This window comes from Microcaecilia unicolor, chromosome 3 (assembly GCF_901765095.1).
Source record: "Microcaecilia unicolor chromosome 3, aMicUni1.1, whole genome shotgun sequence".
Taxonomy (NCBI): Eukaryota; Metazoa; Chordata; class Amphibia; order Gymnophiona; family Siphonopidae; genus Microcaecilia; species Microcaecilia unicolor.
Window position 1 is genome coordinate 235,079,569 of NC_044033.1, and position 23,933 is coordinate 235,103,501.

The 23,933-nt window shown below is 42.8% G+C and overlaps 1 protein-coding gene across 1 annotated transcript; it reads left to right on the forward strand.

The window, feature by feature from the left end:
* The first annotated feature begins 2,734 nt into the window (after positions 1–2,734).
* On the forward strand, positions 2,735–22,959 carry LOC115464441 (vomeronasal type-2 receptor 116-like). Its single transcript, XM_030194821.1, has 4 exons — positions 2,735–3,517; positions 13,537–13,764; positions 19,576–19,702; positions 22,046–22,959. The coding sequence occupies exons 1-4, from the start codon at positions 2,756–2,758 to the stop codon at positions 22,957–22,959; spliced, it is 2,031 nt and encodes a 676-aa protein (XP_030050681.1). The 5' UTR covers positions 2,735–2,755.
* Positions 22,960–23,933: the final 974 nt, after the last annotated feature.

Below are 23,933 nucleotides of genomic sequence, written 5' to 3' on the forward strand. Positions count from 1 at the left end.
GTCCCATGAAAAATACAACAAACCAAAAAGTGGGAAATGGAAGAGGACTAAGCAAACCACAGATTCAACAAGTCATATTTATTCCGTATAATCGAGACAACAAATCCTAAAAACAATAGAGGCATAAACAACAAAACTAACAAAAATAAAGAGCCTTTTAAAAAAGCAAAGACTTCAAGTAATAACTTAAATCTTTTTTAAATTAAATTATTAATCATTGTATTATAACTGAACACAAGAATATACTATAGGAAAATATTATGGAACAAATAAAAACAGAAATTAGATATAAGTACATAAGTATTGCCATACTGGGACAGATCAAAGGTCCATCAAGCCCAGTATCCTGTTTCCAACAGTGGCCAATCCAAGTCACAAGAAAATGGCAAGATCCCAAAACAGAAGAGTACATTTTATGCTGCTTATCCTAGAAATAAGCAGTGGATTTTCCCAAAGTCATTTTAATAATGGCTTATTGGACTTTTCTTTTAGCAAACTATACAAACCTTTTTTAAAACCCCGCTAAGCTAATTGCTTTTACCACATTCTCTGGCAATGAATTCCAGAGTTTAATTACACATTGAGTGATGAAATATTTTCTTTGAGTCATTTAAAATTTACTAAGTTGTAGCTTCATTGCGTGCCCCATAGTCCTAGTATTTTTGGAAAGAATAAACAAGCAATTCACATCTATCCATTCTATTTCACTCATTATTTTACAGACCTCTATGAGTATCAAGTCCACATGATAGAAAGCAAGCCAAACTTGAAAAGAAAAAGAAAACTACTTAATAAGATATTATTAGTCTAATCGTCTCTAATAGAGAATGACACGGGTTCAAAGTTTGTCCCCATCTCCGGCCCTTCCACGTGGGTTCTATCTCCATTCCCACTCTGTCCCAGCAGGTTCTGTCTTCATCCCTACCCCGTCCCAACAGGCTTTGTCTCCATCCCCACAGGTTCTGTCCCCGCCCCATCCCCGTGGGCTCTGTCCTCATCTGCAGGAGCCTTGAACACTTATGATTACTTATTTAAATAAATATAAAAAGGAACAATAAGCTATGCAACTGTTGTGTATAAATTACAAATAGAAAACAATAATAACAATGAGCAGCTATAATAACCCTCCTTTCCACCACCACCCTCTACCCTTCCAACCCGAACAATAGGTGATTTCTACTACACCAAGGAATCCTAATTCACACTGTTAAAATGTCCAGGGGTATAAAATACAACTCATTCTATATGCCCTAGAGGGGAAATATATGCTCTGTGAAGCACTGTTATGGTTTTTTAATCTGTGGATGAATAAGAAGTCATCAACAATCTTAGGATTCAATCTAGCTCTCTTGTCTTCTACAGTCCTTCCTGGAATAGAAGTTGTCTTAGAAGATGTGCTGGTAGCAGGATGTACAGGATCCCCCATGCAAATTTTGCTAGTTGTGGCCAGTATGTTTGCTTGTTTTTCCAAAAAATCAAAATATCTTTGTAGCATCACTCAAACATAAACAACAGTCCAGTTCATTTACAGGCTTCAAAGAAGAAAATGACACGGGGACAAAGCTTGTTCCCATCTCTGTGGGCTCTGTCCCCATCTCCACCCCATCCCTGTGGGATCTGTCCCCGTCCCTACCCTTTCTCTGTGGGATCTGTCCCCACCCCATCCCCACTAGCTCTGTCCCTGTCCTCATCCCCGCGGTTACTGCGGTTCCCCGTCCCAGTGTCATTCTCTAGTCTCTAACCAACAGACATAATTCTAAATACCTGGAATCCTAATAAACAATCTCTTCCTGATAACAAATTATATTAGTTTACCACTTCCTTATCCTGCAAGAAAATTTCCAACTGCATAGCATCAAAAAATACATGCTTATTACCTTGATAAGAAATCAAACATTTACAAGGAAATTTATGGAAAAATGTTGCACCAATTGCCAAGACTTTTGTTTTTAATTGTAAAAAAGATTTCCACAAGCTGAGTTGATCTAGAAATGTCTGGAAACATACAAATTACCTGCCCACAAAAAGGAACTTGTTTCTTTGGAAAAAAAAAGCTTTCAATATCTCCAATTTAATTAATTCAGACTGCAATGTGATTTAAATCTAATAGAGCATGGATCAGACCCTAAGGAGGGCACCGAGGTACAGCCCTACTCTTAGACTTCAGGGAAGCGTCCTCCCCCAATGTAGACAGTGGTACCACATGGGTTGATGCCAACTTTGACACCCATCGAGACACTAGCATCAAAGATCACTCCACAGGTAGAATATTTTAACATCCACCATTCAGCAGCAATTTTGAGATATAGAAGCTGCAGAACAGGAATGAAGGTGGAGTGTTTCTGCCTTTTTAGAAGAAGTGAATAAATGGCCTGTGAGGTTTGAAGGTTCTGAAGAAGGTCCCAGGGTGGAGCTCTTATTTTAGAATTTCAGCAGCAGCACCAACAGCGTCAGAGGTCAATTGAGAGAAGGTGACTTTAAGGAAAAAAAAAGCAACCAGCATATAAAATGAAAATTAATGAAAAAGACAAAAAAACACAGACATTGCTCTGAGGATGTCTCACTGACAGTTCAGTACTGCTTTTCTGATACTTTATGCCGATTGGCTTTGTCATACAATACTTTTTCTCCTCTGTACAGTATAAGTATGTTCTACATATTTGATATGTGAATGAAATGTAAACTTACAACTAAGATGGTGATGAATTCACTCTTTTATTTTCAACAGATCAGTTACATCTCAGGGAATCTTGTCATGAGTGACACAGTTAAGTTTCCTTATTTCTACCGGACTGTCCCCAGTGAGCTGCACCTCTGTGCTGGGATAGTCAAATTATTGAAACATTTTGGCTGGACTTGGGTCGGTGTCATTGCGTGCACTGATGAAAACAGTGTGAGGGCTGTGGAGATCCTGAAAGAAGGGATTGAGCAGAGTGGAGGTTGCATTGAATTCATTGAAACCTTCAGTCAGTCCAGTTCACTCATGATTCAAAAAATTCCTAAAATTTACAACACCATTATTACATCTTCAATTAAAGTGATCATTTTATATTGTAATAGAGACCACACAGAGTTTGTAAGTTATACACCCATTTGGGAAGTAACTGGAAAGGTCTGGATCATCACAGCTGTAAGGTTATTTACCTTACCTTCATACTATGTTGACAGGAAAAACATCTTGGTCTTCACTGCGGGAAAGAAGAATATTCCAAGCTTTCATAAATTTGTTCGTGAGGTGAATCCTGCTCTATTTCCAAGTGATTCATTGACAGAGGAATGGTGGAAGGACCTTTGTAACAACCGATGCCCCAAGAGCATCCAAAGATCCTGCAGCAGTGATGAAACATCTAATTACCTCTTCCACTGTGACATCACAATCCTTGGGAGCAGCTATAATATATACAATGCTGTGTACGGCCTGGCACATGCACTGCACGACATGATCACTTCTGGATCGGAAAATATCAGCCTGGGGAGTGGAAAAAGTGAGAGTATTTTGGATTTTTTACCATGGAAGGTAATATCCTTTGATGGAGGAATGCTATTTTCAGAAAGAAGTGATGGTCTATAATTGCAGGATGCAGTGAAGTCTCTATACTCACACAGATGCTTCCTGCCCATCGTCTGAGATGTGCACTGATGGAAAGGATGGTGGAATCATGAAATGGCCACTTGGTGGAGGTCGTGGAGACGAGGACTGTGTCAGAATTTAAGAAAGCATGTGGCAAGCATGTGGGATCCCTTATGAAAAGGAAGAGTTGGTGGTTACAGAGAATGGGCAGACTGGATGGGCCATTTGGCCTTTATCTGCCATCATGTTTCTATGATTCTTTGGGTACCCATAACATATCTCTCTCTATATAATATTCTTCTTCAGTTTTGGGTGTCCACATCCCTTATGCTTTCCAGGACTCTAGAGCCCCACACTAAACAACAGTTTTATACTCCAAACAAAAGATGAACCACTATTGTCAATGTAAAACAGCTAGGTTGATCTAAGGAAACCAGAATGTGGCCAGACCACAGAGTTCCTCATTCGCCACTTGTTCTTGCATTTTCCTCTTCCATTGTCAGTCTGTGTCCTGGTGATTGCATGCACTGTAACATTGCCTCTGCTTCTTGCATTGACATGCAATAGTCGTTGGCCCCTCTACAGTGAACTCGCAAATCCACTGTTTATCAACTCAAATGTATTGTTCACTTTTACCAGTTGTGCACATATAGGATGTAATTCCTTTTGTTGGTGGTAACCTGGGCTGAGTACATTAGCACTCTATTCTCATAATGCCAATCATTATTCCTCTTTTTGTATATAATCAGCAAGAGCATATTATGGGTATAATTGAATATTTTTGATATGACTATTCTGGGTCTAATCACATTGGGGCCGATATTCAGACAGTGGGAGGGAGCCCAGCTAACTCCTCTGGTAAGCAGTCAGCCTTGATTTTTAATGTCAGGCTGTTTCCAGTGTCCGGCATTGAATATCCAGTGTATTTTTAGTCGGTTTGAAGTTAACCGGCTAAATTAATATTCAAAGGTAGCAGGTAATTTTTAAATCTACTAAAGATTGTAAGCAGGTGCCTCTATGTGCAGCAAAGGATAGAACAATCTCCTCCAGCCACAGGCTCCCGGTACAGTAAAGAAATAGATGTCCACCATTAACTTCAATCTTAAGGACTTTATTCCATGCAGGTTCTAGTACACAGTTCCAACAGCAGCATTCACCTTCAATCTTAAGCACATATAAGCCACCTGAAAGTGTGTGGCAAATAGTCCCCTTTAAGCAGCAGGCTATCAGCACATACCCGGATTCAATACAGGCTTACAGTCAGCTCCAGTCTAGGTTCTTTATCCAGTGCACAATAAACAGTAGTTCAATTCCAGATAGAAGCAGTTCATTCAATTCCTCCTCATCATCACAGTTAAATCACAAAGCAGCAGTCTCCACCTTCTACTCTCTTTACCTTCAGGAGAGTTCGATACTTTAGGGACTCCTCATACCTAAGGGATTTCACCCTGCATCAGCTTCACTGATAAATTCAATACTTTAGGGACTTCCCTTACCCAAGGATTTTCAGCCTGCAAATTCTTTTGGGACTTCCTCACACCCAAGGGATTTCAGCCTGCTTCAGTACTTTAGGGACCTCTTACCCAAGGGTTTTCAGCCTGCAACTGCTTCTCTCTCTCTGCTTCTCCCTTCTCTCTCACCTGCCTAATCAATCCCTGGCTTCTGCTACCACAACCAATCATTCTCCTTCCATTAGCTTCCCCCACACCCATATCAGCTGAGTTGAGCATTAGCCTAATGATGAGCTCCTGCACACAGGGCTTCCTATCTCTCTTTCAACCTAGTGGCAGCCTATCTACACATCCTGCCAGCTTACCCCTATGTCTTCTCCCATTGCAGCTAGGAGTCCAGTCCGAGTTCCTCATCTCACCCCCTGGCTCCTTGCCTGCAATGCCTTCTGGGACTTGTATTTCAGACTGAAACTGCCTTAACCCAACTATCTTGGAGGTGACTTTCCAGCTTATTTTAGAAAGTGATCGCCGGCCATTTCCCGACATAAATCGGGAGATGGCCGGCGATTTCGGAAAAGCGGCGAAATCGGTATAATGGAAAGCGGCATTTTTGACAGCATCGCCGCTTTCCCGTCGCTTTGCCAGCGAAAGTTCAAGGGGGCGTGTTAGTAGATTAGCAAAGGCGGGACATGGGCGGGCATGGGCGTGGCTACTATATGGCCGGCTTTCGCCGATAATGGAAAAAAAAAAGGCGGCATTAAGCAATATTTCGCCGGCTTTACTTGGTCCTTTTATTTTCACGACCAAGCCTAAAAAAGGTGCCCCAACTGACCAAATGACCACTGGAGGGAATCGGGGATGACCTCCACATACTCCCCCCAGTGGTCACCAACCCCCTTCCAAACTAAAAAAATAAAACTAAAAACCTTTTTTGCCAGCCTGTATGCCAGCAGAATGTGTTGTATCTTCTGACAGCCTTTCTCTGGTTGCGATGTGGCTCTCGGGTGAGCATGACACCTTTTCTGTTAGGTGCCCTGCAGAGTCACATTACCAATGCATTGTGTTGGGTGTAGGGTACTGAGCTCTACTCCCATGGTGCTTTTCCCCCCTGCCAACCAGGTCAGAGTGTGCCCTGTTTTGTTTCCTGTTGTAGTCCATGCGGTAGTGGCCATTTTTGTAAGCCAGTTTTAGTTCCCTTTCCTGTGTTACCCACATTAGAGAACGTAGTTCTTATCTTGCATGGTGCTGAAAGAGGGCATTGTACACCATTGTGCCAGCTCTGAACTACTGCTAATCTTAGTACCAGGGGACACGCCAGTGGGGCACAACCTCTGATCTGCAGTTAACTGTGAGTAAACGTGCTTATTTCAAGAAATGACTTTTTCAGAGAGATTAGTCTTCAGGTGTGAACTGGTGTGCCAAAGTTATACAGCAGCAATAAGTCCTAGAGGCTGTATGCAGGTCCCTGGAGCAATTTTAGTGGGTGCAGTACATTTGTGGGTAGTGGGTTTTGGGGGGGGGGGGGGGGGTTGGGGGGGCTTAGCTCCCAAAGTAAGGGAGCTATGCACGAGGGAGCTTTTCTGAAGTCCACCGCAGTGACCCCTAGGGTGGCTGGTTGGTGTCCTGGCATGTCAGGGGGGCCAGTGCACTAAAAATACTGGCTCCTCCCATGGCCAAATGCCTTGAATTTGGCCGGGGTTTGAGATGGCCGACATAACTTTCCATTATCGCTAAAAAACGAAGCCGGCCATCTCAAACCCCGGCCAAATCCAAGGCATTTGGCTGGCTGGAACCATATTGTCGAAACAAAAGATGGCCGGCCAGCTGTTTGCGGCGCCACCAAAATACATCGCCGGCCATGTATTTCTCCGGCACCGTTCGATTATGCCCCTCTTTATCACAAGATATACTGGCTATTTAAATGGCTCAATGTGGCTGTTTGCAATAGCTGGATATTCAGAGATAGCCAGCTATATCATGAGATATAGGCGGTTATCTTCTAGGTGCTAACCAGGAATATTCAGCGGGGGATAACCGTCTATCCCCCGCTGAATATCGCCGGATAGCCAGTTAAGTGCCTCCTAGTCTTAGGGGCCCTTTTACTAAGCCGCGTAGGCGTGTACACGTGTCCTACTCATGTCAATTTTGAACTACCGCGTGGCTACAGCTTGGCCCAGGTGGTAATTTAATTTTCTATGCATGTCCACTAGGTGCACCGTAAAATATATTTTATTTTCCGGCACGTGTCGCTAACCGGGTGGTAATCAGCATTGTACACATATAGACCATTACTGTCCAGTTAATGCATGAGAGCTTACCGCTAAGTCAATGGGTGGCAGTAAGGTCTCAGGCCCAAAATGGACACACGTCCGCACGTCCATTTTTGGTCAAAAAAAGAACCTTTTTTGCAGGTGCGCTAAAAAATGGGCCTGCATGTGTCCAATATACCTGTATACACCAGTGCAGGCCACTTTTTGGCGCACCTTATTAAAAGGACTCCTTAGTATTTTTGAAAAGATTAAACAAGCTCCTTCCCGGTTATATCATCTGTGCTGAGTTATCTGCTGATATTCAGTGGCTTCTGAATATCAAGAACTAAAAACACCAAAGCCAAAACCTGCAAATCAGTCCTACCTTTGGTCAGTTTAAATTAGTCAGTTACCCCCGGATTCTATATAGCACACCTAAAGATCGGCGCCGAAGTCGGCGTGGATTCTATAACAATGCACGTAGTTTAACAAGCTTAGGTGCTCTTTTACTAAGGTGTGTAGACACTTACGTGCACACAATGTGTGTAAAATTAGAACTACCACCTGGCTACCTCGTACCTTAGGTGGTAATTCAAATTTTGACCTGCATCCAAAACATGCTGCAGAAAATAATTCTGTCTGGCACTAACCGGGCAGTAATTGACAGTGTATGTGTACTGATGATTACTGCCCGGTTAAAACATGAGATCTTACTGCTAAGTCAATGGGTGGCGGTAAGGTCTCAGGCCCCAACTGGACGCGTGCTGATTTTTATTTTGCCGCACGTCCATTTTTGGCCAAAAAAGGCATTTTTTGCAGGCACGCTGGAAAATGGTCCTATGCGTGTCCAATACATGCACCATTTTTTGCGCTCCTTAGTAAAAGGGCCCCTAACTAATAAGTGTTGATAATAGCACTTAATAAGCAATAATGACCATTAATGGGCACTGATCAGAATATAGGCACACAGCTTGCTAAGTGTGTTCTTTAACAATGTGCGCTGAGCTTCTAAAGTGTGCAGGCAAAAAGGAGCGTGGTAATGGGCGTGGAAATGGGCATTTCATGTGCGTTCTAAATTTAATGCACCTAAATCTTTTGCACTGGGATTTAAACCAAGTTTTCTTTGGTGTAAATGGATGCACTTAGATTTAGGTGCTGAAATATGATCTAAGCATATTCTATAACTGTGATGGCAAACCTATGGCACGTGTGCCAGAGAGGGCACGCAGAGCCCTCTCTGTTGGCACGCGCACCTGGTCCGCCCACCCGTCCGCGCACCGTCGCTGGTCCGCCCGTCCTCCCTCCCTCCCTCCAAGCACCAGGCCGGCCTCCCTTCCTCCCACCAAGCACCAGCTCGCCCGCCCGCCAAGCACCAGGGCCCGCCCTCCTCCGAAATTTAAAAGGCATACCTGGTCGGGGTTAAGGTGGCATCCGCAGTGGCAGCGAAAAGTGTGTTGTTTGCTCAGCGCGCCTTCGGCCTTCCCTTCTGTCTCTCAAGCTCTGGTCCCGCCCTCACTTCCTGTTTCTGCAAGGGCGGGACCAGAGCTTGAGAGACAGAAGGGAAGGCCGAAGGCGCGCCGAGCAAACAGCACACTTTTCGCTGCCGCTGCGGACGCCGCCTTAACCCCGACCAGGTATGCCTTTTAACTTTCGGAGGAGGGGGGGCCCTGGTGCTCGGAGGGAGGGAGGCCAGGCGGCCTGGTGCTGGGAGGGAGGCCTGGCGCTGGGTGGGAGGGAGGCCTTGTGCTTGGTGCTGGGTGGGTGGGAGGGAGGGAGGCCTGGTGCTGTTTGCGAGGGAGGCCTGATGCTTGGTGCTGGGTGCGAGGGAGGCCTGATGCTGGGTGCTGGCTAGGAGGGATGGAGGCCTGGTGCTTGGTGCTGGGTGTGAGGGTGAGAGGGAGGCCTGGTGCTTGGTTGGAGGCTTGGTGTTTGGTGCTGGGTGGGAGAGAGGGAGGGAGGCCTGGTGCTTGGTGCTGGTTGGGAGGGAGGCCTGATGCTGGGTTCTTGATGGGAGGGAGGGAGGCCTGCTGCTTGGTGGGAGGGAGGCCTGATGCTGGGTGGGAGGGAGGGAGGCCTGGTGCTGGGTGCTTGGTGGGTGGGAGGGAGGCCTGGTGCTGGGTGGGAGGGAGGAAGGCCTGGTGCTTGGTGGGAGGCCTGGTGCTTGGTGCTGGGTGGGAGGGAGGCCTGATGCTGAGTTCTTGATGGGAGGGAGGGAGGCCTGCTGCTTGGTGGGAGGGAGGCCTGATGCTGGGTGGGAGGGAGGGAGGCCTGATGCTGGGTGCTTGGTGGGAGGGAGGGATGCCTGGTGCTGGGAGGGAGGCCTGCCTGGTGCTGGGAGGGCAGGGGGGAGAGGAGGGTGGCTGGACATGAGTGGCTGGAGGGGAGAGGAGGGTGGCTGGACATGGGTGGCTGGAGGGGAGAGGAGGTTGCTGGACATGGATGAAGGGCAAGAAATGAAGAAGAAAGGAGGAAAGTAAAGAAATAAATGGAAAGGAAGCCCTGGAAACGGAGTTAAGAGAACAGTTGGAATATGTCCTATTTGAGAATTTACATCTACTGTCTTATTTTGCACTGGGTATACTGGCGCTGTAACAGCTTACAGAAATGATTTATAATGAAAAAAAATCACATAATTTTTTTCTCCTATACTAGTATAATATTTTCAATGATGTCTGTTTATATGCGCCATGGCTGATGTAAAGGATGTGGCTGTCATAGGGGTGGAGTCATATGTGGTGACCCCGCCCATAATGAGTACCGACACCTGTTGGCACTTTGCGATAAATAATTAGATTTTGGGTTGCTGTTTGGGCACTCGGTCTCTGAAAGGTTCGCCATCACTGTTCTATAATCAGCACCTACTACTACTACTACAAATCATTTCTATAGCGCTACCAGTCATACACAGCGCTTCACAATTGAACAGAGCACCTAAATCTATGCACCAATTATAGAATACGCTTAGTCTGATTTCAGTGCTGAATTTTTAGGCACTATATATCAAACCTCCTTCTTAAGGCTGAACATCAGCAATTAACAGGTTAAGTGCTGACTGGCCCCACATACCCAGATATTTAGGGGGGAGATTCTATATAAGTCATCTAAAAAATTGGCGCAGAAATCAATGCAGACTAAGTGTATTCGATAAGCAGTGCCTAGATTTAAGTGCAGTATATAGAATACGCTTAGTCGTTATCTCTGCGCCTAAAACTACATGCCTCCATTTATACAATCAAAAACATGGTGTAAATCTTGGTGCGTAGATTTAGGCACACAGGGCCATATTCTATAACTACGTACATAAATTTGGAACACCCATTTCCACGCCCATAACCATGCCCATTTTGCCTGCAGATGTTTGAAGTTAAGTGCACTGCATTACAGAACTCTTAAGCACTATTCTATAAGCTGTGTCTAAATTTCAGTGCAGTTCATAGAATTAATGCTGAAGCGGACAGGTTACAAGTAAATTTATGCAGTGGTTACTTGCACCAACAAAAATGTGATGCAAATCCTGCACCTAAATTTACACGCAGATCAAAATTATTCTGTAATTACATGCATAACTCAAAACCACACCACAAATCCACCACAAAATGCCCATGACTCTCCCGTTTCCACTCCCCCGTTTTTGGATTGCATGTAAATTTTAGGCAAAGATCCTGCACTTAACTATGCACACATTGGTCCAAATTAAATCTAATTAGTGTCAATAATTGCTTGTTAAAAAGCCAAATATTGACACTAATTTTCTCATTATTCTAGTAAACAAAGGAAACAGAATGTAGAAATGGGGTGGAAGGAAACAAGTTCCAAGACTCACAGGAATATAATCCAAACAAAGTTTATTCATCAAAAGCAACCAAAGAAGCCACAAAGTGGTGAAGAGGTAGCCCAAAAGATCCTACACGGGCTGTGTTTTGGCACTTAGCCTTCCTCAGGTGTCACCTGAGTTAAAAACAAAAAAAAATCTTCATGACTTCTGGAGTGAAGAAATGAAAATATCTCAAAAACTTCAGATGTGAACAGCGTCTGCACAGCGTCACGGAATGTCCACCCAGGATTTTGGGATACAGATAGGCTCTGGGCAGCATACCCAGCCCTTGGGGGGGAAGGGGGTTGAGAAGCTATTTGGGTAGGGTTGGGGGCTTCAAATGTCAGCAGGTCAGCAGGTTGGGGGAGGGAGAGAGAAGACGGTGGGCAGCTTTGTGGTCTTTAGGGGGGGCATTTTTTAAAAAAGGTTATCTGGGCACCAGCTGATTATAGTCTGGGACCTATATAAACTGGGGAGCCGGCCCCACATAAATTAGCCCTCAATATTCAGTGATGGTACCTGGAAATGGCCCGACATTGAATGTCAGGGGCTGATCTAGCTGGCGACTTTTAGCGTTTAAAAAAAATTATGACCGCCACCAGCTGAATATCAGGGGGATTCCAGTGTTAAAATGCTTTACATTGAATAGTTTTGGCCAGTTGCATGTAATGAACTGGATCCTCTGTTTTATACCTAACACTTGGTTAGAAATGAGAGAAGAAACGAGGTCATTGGAGGCAACCTTTCTATTAGCATACCCATGCAAATGCATTGTTAAATATCAGGGTATTAAGTATATATTTTTGTACCAAACCGAGAGAATTCATAAGTCTGAAAAAGATTGTTGACATAATACCAGCATAGTAAATATAAGATGGTGGTTGTTAGGGCATTAAGCCTTTCCTTTTTATCTGTTTCATATTAGATTCCCCTGAATCTGTTTAAGTCATCCCCTCTCTCAATATTGTGGTCTAAGGAAGAGACTTTCCTGCTTATAATCGAAAGAGAAAAACGCCTATATTTCGACCCAAATCGGGAGATAGATGTTTATCTCACAAAAATGAATAAATTGGTATAATTGAACGCCGATTTTAGACGTTTTCAACTGCACTCCGTGGCGGATGCGGACAAAGTTGACAGGGGTGTGTCGGAGGCGTGGTGAAGGCGGGACTGGGGCGTGGTTATCAGCCGAGGAGAGATGGGCGTCCTCGGCCGATAATCGAAAAAAGAAAGGCGTTTTTAACGAGAATTTAGGGCATTTTTGCTGGACCCTTTTTTTTCACAAGTAAGTCCCACAAAAGTGCCCTAAATGACCAGATGACCACTACAGGGATCGGGGATCACCTCCCCTGACTCCCCCAGTGGGCACTAACCCCCTCCCACAAAAAAAAAAAAGAAGTTTAAAAACTTTTTTTTCCAGTCTGTATGCGAGCCTCAAATGTGATACCCAGCTCCATCACAGCAGTATGCCGGTCACTGGAGCAGTTGTTAGTGGGTGCAGTGGAATTCAGGCAGGTGGACCCAGGCCCACCCCTCCCACCTGTTACACTTGTGGTACGTAATACTGAGCCCTCCAAACCCCCCCAAAACCCACTGTACCCACATGTAGGTGCCCCCCCTTCACCCCATAGGGCTATGGTAATGGTGTAGACTTGTGGGCAGTGGGTTTTGGGGGAGATTTGGGGGGCTCAGTACACAAGGGAAAGCTGCTATGCCCTTGGGAGCTCGTTTACGGTTTTTCTTTGATTTGTAAAAGTGCCCCCTAAGGAGCCCGGTTGGTGTCCTGGCATGTGAGGGGGACCAGTGCACTACGACTCCTGGCCCCTCCCACGAACAAATGCCTTGGATGTATTCGTATTTGAGCTGGGTGCTTTCGGTTTCCATTATCGCTGAAAAAACAAAAGCACCCAGCTCAAAAACGAACACATCCAAGGCATTTGCCCCGCACAACCCATATTTTCGGGAAAAAATATGAACTTCCATTTTTTTCGAAAATACCGTTTGTCCCGCCCCTTCATGTACCCGTTATCGGAGATAAACGTCCATTGAGATAGGCGTTTTCGTTCGATTATGCCCCTCCACGTGAGTTAACTTATTGAGAAATGATATTATATCATTTATGTATCTTGTGTTGCTTGTAACAAGATTAATGCTTGTGAAATTTTAAAAATTGCATAAATAAATAAATACCTAACACTTGATCTTAATAATGCACATATGTAAAAATGTGTTGTATATAGATATAGATATACTTATAGGTAGAGATAGATATAGATAGAAAGATAACCATATTCATGTGTCTGGAATAATTTTACAGATAATATCCCCTAGATCATGTTGTTTTCAAATGAAAGCCCATCCCTATGATAAGTAGCAGGTTGTAAGTCCTTGGCATTAGGAGTGTATCCCTGAAAGTGAGCTCACTAATAAAAATGTCTTGCTTTCCATTAGCTTCATCGTTATTTAAAGAACCTTCATTTTAAAAATGTTCTGGGTGAGGAAATCTTTTTTGATGAGAATGGTGATCTTGCCATTGGATATGATATTATAAGCACAGTCTATCTACCTGATGGGACACGAAGTCATGAAATTATTGGAAGTTATAACCCTTATGCTTCATCAGGGAAAGGCTTCACCGTCAATGAGAAGGCGATTGTGTTGGAGGACTTATTCAGCCAGGTCAGATGTAAGATGGAAACTACATTGATGATGTGTTCCATTGCCTAGTAGATGCCACAGGGGCATTATGGATCACCTCTGAAGCCCCACTGTAATTCATTCAATGCTTACTGACCATAGCATGACTGAAATTGGTATAATGATGACCACAAATTACTTTTAAAGTTGTCAACACAGAGTTTTGTGTGTTTGTGGTCAGCTAGCTCTTGCACTATAGACTGCCTACAGTCAGTTATGGGGCTGGAAGGTAAACCCAGATTGGATTTCTCAACATTAGGTGTCTTGCAAGGAGGGTGTAAATGTCATGGTGAAGTGGGAGCTCTGGGATTTTTTGGATCTGAGTGAACAAACTACCTGTGGTGCTCCAATTACGAATGCCTGTTGGTACAATATTGCTCATCATTGGTAGGAAATGGGTATCAGTGGGTCACAGAGGGCCAGAAATGATCCAAATAGAACTCAGCATTATGTCTTCCAAATTCACATGTGCAGATTGGGTCCAGTACTCCAGCAGAAAACACCAGAGCACACATTTTCAAGGTCTTCACCGATGCACTCCAGTTTATTGTTGCCATTTTTGAGATAATAATAATAATAATAATAAAATTTATTTATAATCCACATTATCATAGAATTCAAAGGGAGAAACATAATTACATACATAATAAAATAACTCATTACAACAACACACCAAGAGACAAATCAGGTTGTTGCATGATTTTAGTTATGAGGGAGTAGTTTAAAGTGACCCCAAGGTATTATTATTCCCTTTTACGGATGACACAGGAAAAATAACATTTCAGATTTTTTGTTGATGTTTTGGTTTCAGTGAAATGTACTGGCCAGAGCAAGAAACCAACATCAGCTGCATACAATATCTTAATATTAATCCCTTAGGATCCTACATTTTCACCACTATTCATTTACCTAGATTTTTGCCCTGAATTTGGATACTTTGTGGTGAAATTGAACACTATGCTCCTATATTTTATTCTCCATCTTAAATTCACCTCCAAGGCTCCCATAATTTCAGCTCCTAACTTTAACAAGGTCTTCTTAAGTTATAGTCCGCTCTTCTCCATAATCAGGACTATGAATCGGGGGCAGCCAGTAAATAATATCTATTGGTTTTTAAAAAATATATCTTCATTTACCTGTTATCTAGGATATTTTTTTCATACAGTTTTGTATGTTTTTTTAAATTGGAATTTTTAATCCCTTTACCTTAGGAACACAAAAGAGAAAAAATGCACTTTAGAAGAAAATTGACCAACATATCATGAAGGAAAAAAAAACCTTAATCAAATTAGTATATGTAGGCCATGTCAAGGTAAAATCTGAAAACATTATCAAAACTATAATAGGAAAAATTCAACTTATTTCAAATATGCAGCTAAAACTCTCATCACATTATAGACCCATATCCTACTCCTAAATAGGGGTCTTTTTACAAAGGCGTGCTGAAAAATGGCTTGCGGTAGTGTAGGCACGGGTTTTGGGTGCACGCCAATCCATTTTTCCGCGCCTGTAAAAAAGGCTTCTTTTTTCCCGAAAATGAATCTGCGGCAAAATCAAAATTGCCACATGTCCATTTTGAGTCTGAGACCTAACCATCAACCATGGACCTAGCGGTAAAGAATTTGGGCGTTAATGATCTTCACGCGTCCACTACACACGCCAGAAAATAAAAATATTTTTCAGATGCTGGTATCGGACGTGCGCCAAAAATGAAATTACCATAAGAGCCACATTGGGCGCATGTAGACGCTTATGCGGCTTAGTAAAAGGGGCCCTAAATCTTTAAGGGATCATTATCACTCAAAACATTCTCCAAATGGAGATGGTCAAAAAAGATATATTGTTTGCCTTGAAGGAAAATTAAACTTTTACAATGGAACCTTAAAAAAAAAGGTTCTACCCACTTGAGAAACTTTTAATTTCAACTGAAGAAATAATGTTCTCCTAAGCTGCTTGGCCCTAGCCACGTCAGGAAATAAAACTTTTGGACCATTTTATTTCTATATGAGACACATTGCAAGTTATGTCATCAGAACCTCTTCCCTGAGGAAGTTTTGAAACCTGGCCATGTCGGTGGAGGTTCTCACAGATTTGAAAATAGCGGCAAATTAAGTGGCATTATCATAATTCTGATTATTTGCTGAAAACGTTTGGACTAATTTTAAGCAAAACATATAAAATCTGAAAAAGTACATATGTTAAAGTCTATCATAGAGTTGAAGATGAGTTTAAAAAAACTACAATAAGGATCGATGAAGATTGGTACACTGTTGCTCTGGAACATCTAGTTAAAACACTGCTGTTGATGTGAACTCTGAGGATCCTTATTAGTAAAAAGCTAAATAAATGGAGTGATACATGAAGGAAATTTAATATGTGAAAGCTGTGATGTATTGCATTGTGTACAGGGATATAGATGCTTGGGATAGGTTTTAATATATTCTACACCTCCATGCACATTAAGGGGCCGTTTACTATGCCGTGTAAGCGTCTATGCATGCCCAATGGGTGGCAAAATGGAATTACCACCCGGCTATCGTATGGATCTTGTGGTAATTTCATTTTTTGTGCATGTCCGATATGCGCGTCCGAAAAATCATTTTTATTTGTGGATGCATGTATTGGACATGCACCAAGTAGCATTTGATGTGTGTAGGTCATTACCGCCCGGTTACGCATGAGGTATTACTGCTAGGTCAATGGCTGGAGGTAAGGTCTCAGACCCAAAATGGATGCGTGGCAATTTTCATTTTGCCGCATGTCCATTTTTGTCAAAAATTAAAAAGCATTTTTTGCAGGTGCACTGAAAAATGATTCTGCGTTCGCCCAAAACACGAGTCTACACTACTGCAGGTCATTTTTCAGCATGCCTTTGTAAAAGGGCCCCTAAGTAATTTGGTCCTATCTATTAGATTTAAAGTTTGGCATAGACATCTACACTAGCTTTTCATTAATGTAAAAAGGCTGTGCCTACATTTTAGTTGCATGGATGATACTGCACGTATTTTATAAACTACACCTAACTTTAGGCACGGTTTATAGAATAGACACATTTGCTTTTTTCCTTCAGCGCTAAATATAGAATCAAGCCAATTGTGAGCAATTCTAGTCACCTGCATCTCAAAAAAGATATAGTAGAAGAGGTTCAGAGCAAGGTAACTAAAATGATTAAGGGGATCAAACGACTCTTATTTAAGGAAAGTCTAAAGAGGATGGGGCTCTTCAGACTAGAAATAAACAAGTGAGGAAAAAAAAAACCAGAGTGAAGTGAAACAGTAAATCCAAATCGATTGCTTACTTTCTCAGTAAGTACAAAGTCTAGAGGATATGCCATGAAATAACAAAGCAGTACTGTACATTTGTCTTTTAGATTGTAAGCTCCTTTGAGCGGGGACTGTCCTTCTATGTTAAATTATACAGCGCTGCGTAACCCTAGTAGCGCTTTAGAAATGTCAAGTAGTAGTAGTATATTTAAAACAAGTAGGAGAAAAAAACATTTTCACTTAATGCTCTAGAACTCATTGCTGGAGGGTGTGGTAAAAGAAGTTTACTGTAGCTGGGTTTACAAAAATGTTTTGACAAGTTCAAATTCCTGGAAGTAAAGCCCATATACCATTATTAAGGTAGAACTGTGGAAGCCACTGATTATCCCCGTGGGTAGGTAGCATGGAATCTTTCGGGTTCCAGACGGGTACTTTTGGCCTGGATTGTCCACTATTAGAAACAGATATTAGGCTTGGGCAATTCTTATGTTCGTAATGACTGCATAACTGTTAATTTATCTGAATATCTTCATGCTATATTCCGCAGTAATATCCATATTGGTAAGCCTGCTGAATATCTCAACCTAACTTTATACAGATAAGTTATCCGTATAAAGTTAGACCTGCTCTTTCTGGGTATTTATTTATTTATTTATTGCATTTGTATCCCACATTTTCCCACCTCTTTGCAGGCTCAATGTGGCTTACAATACATTATGAATAGTGGAAATAATTTGCTATGTAAGGATAAGTTATATGGGTAGTGGATGAGAATTTTACGCCTTCTCCTGGAACAACCTTGCTCCCTTCTTCAGATATATAGATAAATTTTGGCTATATGTAGATTTATATACAGGGGCATTTTCGAAAGGGTCGTCCATGTTTTTAATTATTTTATTTGCTACATTTGTATCCCACATTTTCTCACCTATTTGCAGGCTCAATGTGACTTACATTGTTCCGTCATGGCGATCGCCATTCCAGAGTGAGAGATACAAGTGGTATTACATAAAGCTCATGAGTGACACGGTAGATTAAACAATCAAGTATAAAGAGATCATATTCGGAATAAGAGATAAAGTGGTATTGCGTTAAAGTTCATATGGACATCCTCGTAAAAGTCCTGATCCAGGGGCAGGGAAACCCGTATTTTCAAAATAAGATGTACGTCCATCTTTCGTTTCGAAAATACCGTCAGGGACGTCCAAATCCTTAAATTTGGTCGTCCCTAGATTTGGTCGGCCCTAGACTTGGTTGTTTCTGATTTTCTGCGATAATCGAAACCAAGGACGTCCATCTCAGAAATGACCAAATGCAAGTCATTTGGTCATGGGAGCAGTTAGCATTTGTAGTGCACTGGTCCCCCTGACATACCAGGACACCAACCAGGCACCCTAGGGGGCACTGCAGTGGACTTCATAAATTGCTCCCAGGTACAAAGCTCCCTTATCTTGTGTGCTGAACCCCTCTAAAACCCACTATGGGTGAAGGGGACACCTAGATGTGGGTACAGATGGTTTCGGGTGGGTTTTGGAGGGCTCACTCTTTCCTCCACAAATGTAACAGGTAGGGGGGGTATGGGCCTGGGTCCGCCTGCCTGAAGTGCACTGCAGTACCCACTAAAACTCCAGGGACCTGCATACTGCTGTCATGGATCTGAGTATGCCATCTAAGACTGGCATAGAGGCTGGCAATCAATATTTTGAAAGATATTTTTTGAGGGTGGGAGGGGGTTAGTGACCACTGGGGGAGTAAGAGGAGGTCATCCCCGATTCTCTCCGGTGGCCATCTGGTCATTTCGGGCACCTTTTTGTACCTTGATCATAAGAAAAACACGACCAGGTAAAGTCGTCCAAGTGTTCGTCTGGGACGTCCTTGTTTCTTTCGATTATGGGTCATGGATGTCCAAGTGTTAGGCACGCCCAAGTCCCACCTTTGCTACGCCTCCGACATGCCCCCTTGAACATTGGCCGTCCCTGCGATGGAAAGCAGTTGGGGACGTCCAAAATTGGCTTTCGATTATACTGATTTGGACGACCCTGGGAGAAGGACGCCCATCTTCCGATTTATGTTGAAAGATGGGCGTCCTCTTTCAAAAATGAGCCCTATAGTCAAAATGTATCCATTTGGTGAGGCAAAAAGTTTAAACAAAGAGCTTATCTGTCTGAGTCTCATGAGCAGAGGCAATTTTCAAAGTTAATTGAGGAAACAGAGGAATGTCATCATATTATTTAATAAAGACATTAATGATAAGGGTGTCCAGCACAAGAACATTCCTAAACACATTCCCCAATGAACCTAAATGACTGATTCCAGGTCAAACTTGTTTCATAATTTATCTTAACTATATTTCCCATCAAAATAGTGCTCATAGCCCACCCTCATATTCTACTGAATAACTTGATAATGAGACAAAAAAAATTTAAAAGGATGGCACCAACTCACATTAAAAAAAAAGTCAAACCTCATCTGAAAAATCATAATCCAGTATTTATGTCTGCATTCTCAGATTATTTTTGTCAATCCTCAGGTTCCTCCGCATTCTGGATGCAGCCCGAGTTGCAATCCTGGATTCTGGAAATTAACCAGGAAAGGAACGTCAATCTGCTGTTATGACTGTATTCCCTGTTCAGAAGGCGAGGTCTCCAACCAAACTGGTGAGTGATAGCATTAGAATGAGGCATTCAGTTGAGCACTGTTATTCATTATTGAGTACATATCCAACCTTTGCAGTCAGCGTTGTTTAAAAATACTGGTGAAGGAACATCACAGAGAGGGTTCAAAGTATAGAATAAAGTCCAAATAGAAAGAAAAAGCACCAGGAGCCTTCAAAATCGGGACCTCAATTTCATTACTCATGTAACTTGAACATCAGTTCTTCCCTTAGTGATCTGACATGGGCTGTGTTTCGGTGCACAGCGCCTGCATCAGGAGTCAAATAGGTTGTGACATCTAAGAAGCAACGGAAATTACTTGTTTGAGGATGACAAGTTGGATGAATTATCCTGTTAAATGCCAATAAAATATACTTGATAACTCAGTGGAAATAGAGCAAAGGCGATCCCTCTTATTTTATCGGCATTTAAAGGGACAATTCATCTCATTTGTCATCCTCAACACAGCAAGTTTCATTGCTTCTTAGATGTTACAACCTATTTGACCCCTGACACAGGACACGGCCCGTGTCAGGTCACTAAGGGATGAATTCATGTTCAAATTAAATGAATAAAGAAATTGTGTCCCAATTTTGAAGGCTCCTGGTGCTTCTTCTTGCTATTTAAGAAACACTGGCAGCCATGGCTATAAAAAAATCAAGGTATTGATCACCAATATCCAGGTTAATTTAGCACTCAAATAGCTATGTATTATATAAACTATAGGTTCAATATTCAGCAATATTCAGCACTAATTAACTTCGCAGAAAGGGTTCCTATAAGATTAAGTAGTGCTGACTGAATTATACCAGTATTTTCAGCAGCCCGTAACTGAATATTTCCATTCAAAATCCAGGAGGAACACTGTGGCCCTATCCTGTTACTGCCGGGGTGGTCCAGTGGTATAGTCCGGGTAAAGCCTGGAGTTTCCTTCGCACTGCAATATTCAGAAGTGGTGTGCAGATAACTTTCCCATTAACTTCCCACTGATAAATGGTATTTTTTACTCTTGAATCCTATTGATATTAGTCAGAACTTTAGAACACCAAATGTTCTGTTATTTGAGTAATCAAGGATTTTTGTCCAAATTTGCAAACATAAGAACATAGGTATTGCCATACTGAGTTATACAAAAGGTCCATCTAACCTGTATACAGCAGAATCTCAAAATGTAGATAAACTCCATGCCCCTTATTTCCAGGGATAAGCAATTGCTTTCCCCAGGTCTATCTTAATAATGGTTTATGGACTTTTCCTCCAGCAATTTGTCTAAACCTTTTTATAACCCACCTAAATACTTTTGTGACATCCTCCAGCAAAATGTTTCAGAACATACATTAAGTGAAAAATATATATATATTTTCCTATTCAATTTAAAGGTACTAAATGAAGGGGCATAATCGAACGGCTCGGCTAAATAGATGGCCGGCCATCTATATAGCCGGCGCCGTAAAGCGGCGGCCGAACCGTATTATCGAAAATGATAGCCGGCTATCTTTTGTTTCGATAATACGGTTGGAGCAGGCCAAATGTCAGCATTTGGGCCGGCTTTAGAGATGGCCGGCTTCGGTTTCCGGCCATAATGGAAACCGGGCCCGGCAATCTCAAACCCAGCCAAATGCAAGGCATTTGGTCATGGGAGGAGCCAGCATTTGTAGTGCACTGGCCCCCCTGACATGCCAGGACACCAACCGGGCACCCTAGGGGGCACTGCAGTGGACTTCAAAAATAGCTCCCAGGTGCATACCTCCCTTACCTTGGGTGTTGAGCCCCCCCAAACCCCCCAACCCCCCCCCCCCCCCAAATCCATTCCCCACAACTCTACACCACTACCATAGCCCTAAGGGGTGAAGGGGGCACCTACATGTAGGTTCAGTGGGTTTGGGTTTTTTTTGAGGGCTCAACATTTACCACCACAAGTGTAACAGGTAGGGGGGATGGGCCTGGGTCCACCTGCCTGAAGTGCACTGAACCCACTAAATACTGTGCCAGGGACCTGCATACTGTTATCAAGGAGCTGGGTATGACATTTGAGGCTGGCAAAAATATTTTTTTTAGGGTGGGAGGGGGTTGGTGACCACTGGGGGAGTAAGGAGGGTGATCCCCGATTCTCTCCGAGGGTCATCTGGTCAATTGGGGCACTTTTGGACACTTGGTCCTAAAAATAAATGGACCAAGTGAAGCCGGCCATCTTTTTTCCATTATCGGGCGAAGCCGGTCATCTCGTAACCACGTCCTGCCTTCGCTACTCTGCCGAAAAGCCTGTTCTATAAAAGAGCAAAGAGATTCATGTATGTCCTGCAACAAATACTATTTGTGAGATAAGACAATATTTTTCATTCTCAGATATGGATACCTGTATAACATGTCCAGAGGACCAATGGCCCAATCAGAAGAGAGATGCCTGCATCCCAAAAGTAATAACCTTCCTGTCCTATGAAGAGCCTTTGGGGCTAACTTTGACTTTTGTCATAATTTTCTTCTTTCTCATCACTGCTGTTATTCTGGGAATCTTCATTTACTACCAAGACACTCCCATAGTGAAAGCCAACAACCGAGACCTCAGTTACATTCTCCTCATCTCACTCATGCTCTGCTTCCTCTGTTCATTGATATTCATTGGCCGTCCTGAAAAGGTGACTTGTATTCTCCGACAGATTGTCTTTGGGATCACTTTTTCCATTTCACTCTCCTCTGTATTGGCAAAAACCATCACTGTGGTCATGGCCTTCCATACCATCAAACCTGGGAACGAGCTCCGTAAATTGATGGGTTCCAGGTTCTCAAACTGTATAGTCCTTTCCTGTTCCCTTCTTCAGGCTCTTCTCTGTCTCATCTGGTTGTGTACTGCTCCCCCCTTCCCATATCTTAATATGAAATCAGAAACTGGAACAATTCTAATTGAATGTAATGAAGGGTCAATAGTTGCATTTTACTGTGTTCTGGGATATCTAGGATTTTTGTCTGGTATCAGCTTCATCATAGCTTTCCTAGCAAGAAATCTACCTGACAGTTTCAATGAAGCCAAATACATCACCTTCAGCATGCTGGTGTTCTGCAGCGTCTGGGTCTCCTTCATCCCAACATATCTGAGCACCAAGGGCAAGTACATGGTGGCAGTAGAGATATTTGCTATCCTGGCTTCCAGTGCTGGACTTCTGTACTGTATCTTTCTCCCTAAGAGCTACATTATTCTGCTGAGGCCTGAAAGGAACAGTAGAAAATTCCTGTCTAAAACCTCAATCAGTCTCAATCAGTGATGGCTGTATACAAACATCTAAATACAAGAAACCCACAGACAGATGCAGCTACCTCCACAACTCCAGCTTCCATCCTTCACATACAAAAAGATCCATTATTTACAGCCAAGCCACAAGATACCACCATATCTGCTCGGACCCAGGGGATAGAGACAGACACCTTGAAAGCCTGACTGCATCCTTCAAACAGAAAGGCTACAACCCCAAAATAATCTTCAAGAATATTGCCTCCTCCCTCAAAACACCCAGGGAAAATCTGCTACAGTACAAAGAAAAAAAAAAGCCACAGACAGAATCCCCCTTGTAGTGACATACAATCAAGAGCTGAAAAAACTGAGGAAAATCATAAGAGATCTACAGCCGCTACTCCAAGAGGATGAATTACTGAAAGAGATATTCCCATCCCCACCAGTGCTGGCCTTCCGCCAGCCACCCAACTTAAAACACAAGCTAATTAGAAGTAAACTCCCAACACAGACTGAAAAAGAAGAGAAGGGCACATTTCCCTGTAATATATCCAGCTGCAAGCTATGCCAAAACATTTCACAGGACCCCACAGTCATTCACAAAAGAAAAATATTCAACATAAAGGAATCTTTCACATGCTCATCTTCCAATGTGTTATATATCATTCAGTGTAAAAAATGTAACGAAGGATGCTATATTGGAGAAACAGGCCAGATGCTTAAGACAAGATTTAATCTACATAGACATCACATGAAGAAAGCCGGTTCCAGTCAGGTTCCCACCCCTGTGGGCCAACACTTTACAAGACCGGAACACTGTACCAGTGATTTCATAGTAAGAATCCTGAAAGGTAACTTTAAAACAACACAGGAACGTAAGACCTTTGAAGTCACCTCTACCACTGCAATTTCCCCACCCCTAGCTGTCTGTTCGTCTGTCCAATTTAGATTGTAAGCTCTGTAGAGCAGGGACTGTCTTTTCATGTTAATTTGTACAGCGCTGCGTAA

What these genes read in the sequence shown, in the direction of transcription:
- LOC115464441 (XM_030194821.1), top strand. Translation starts at nt 2,756, where the DNA reads ATGAGTGACACAGTTAAGTTTCCTTATTTCTACCGGACTGTCCCCAGT. An exon ending in TGGATTTTTTACCATGGAAG is followed by an intron (nt 3,518 to 13,536) that starts GTAATATCCTTT and finishes GCTTTCCATTAG; the next exon opens with CTTCATCGTTATTTAAAGAA. An exon ending in CGAGGTCTCCAACCAAACTG is followed by an intron (nt 19,703 to 22,045) that starts GTGAGTGATAGC and finishes TTTCATTCTCAG; the next exon opens with ATATGGATACCTGTATAACA.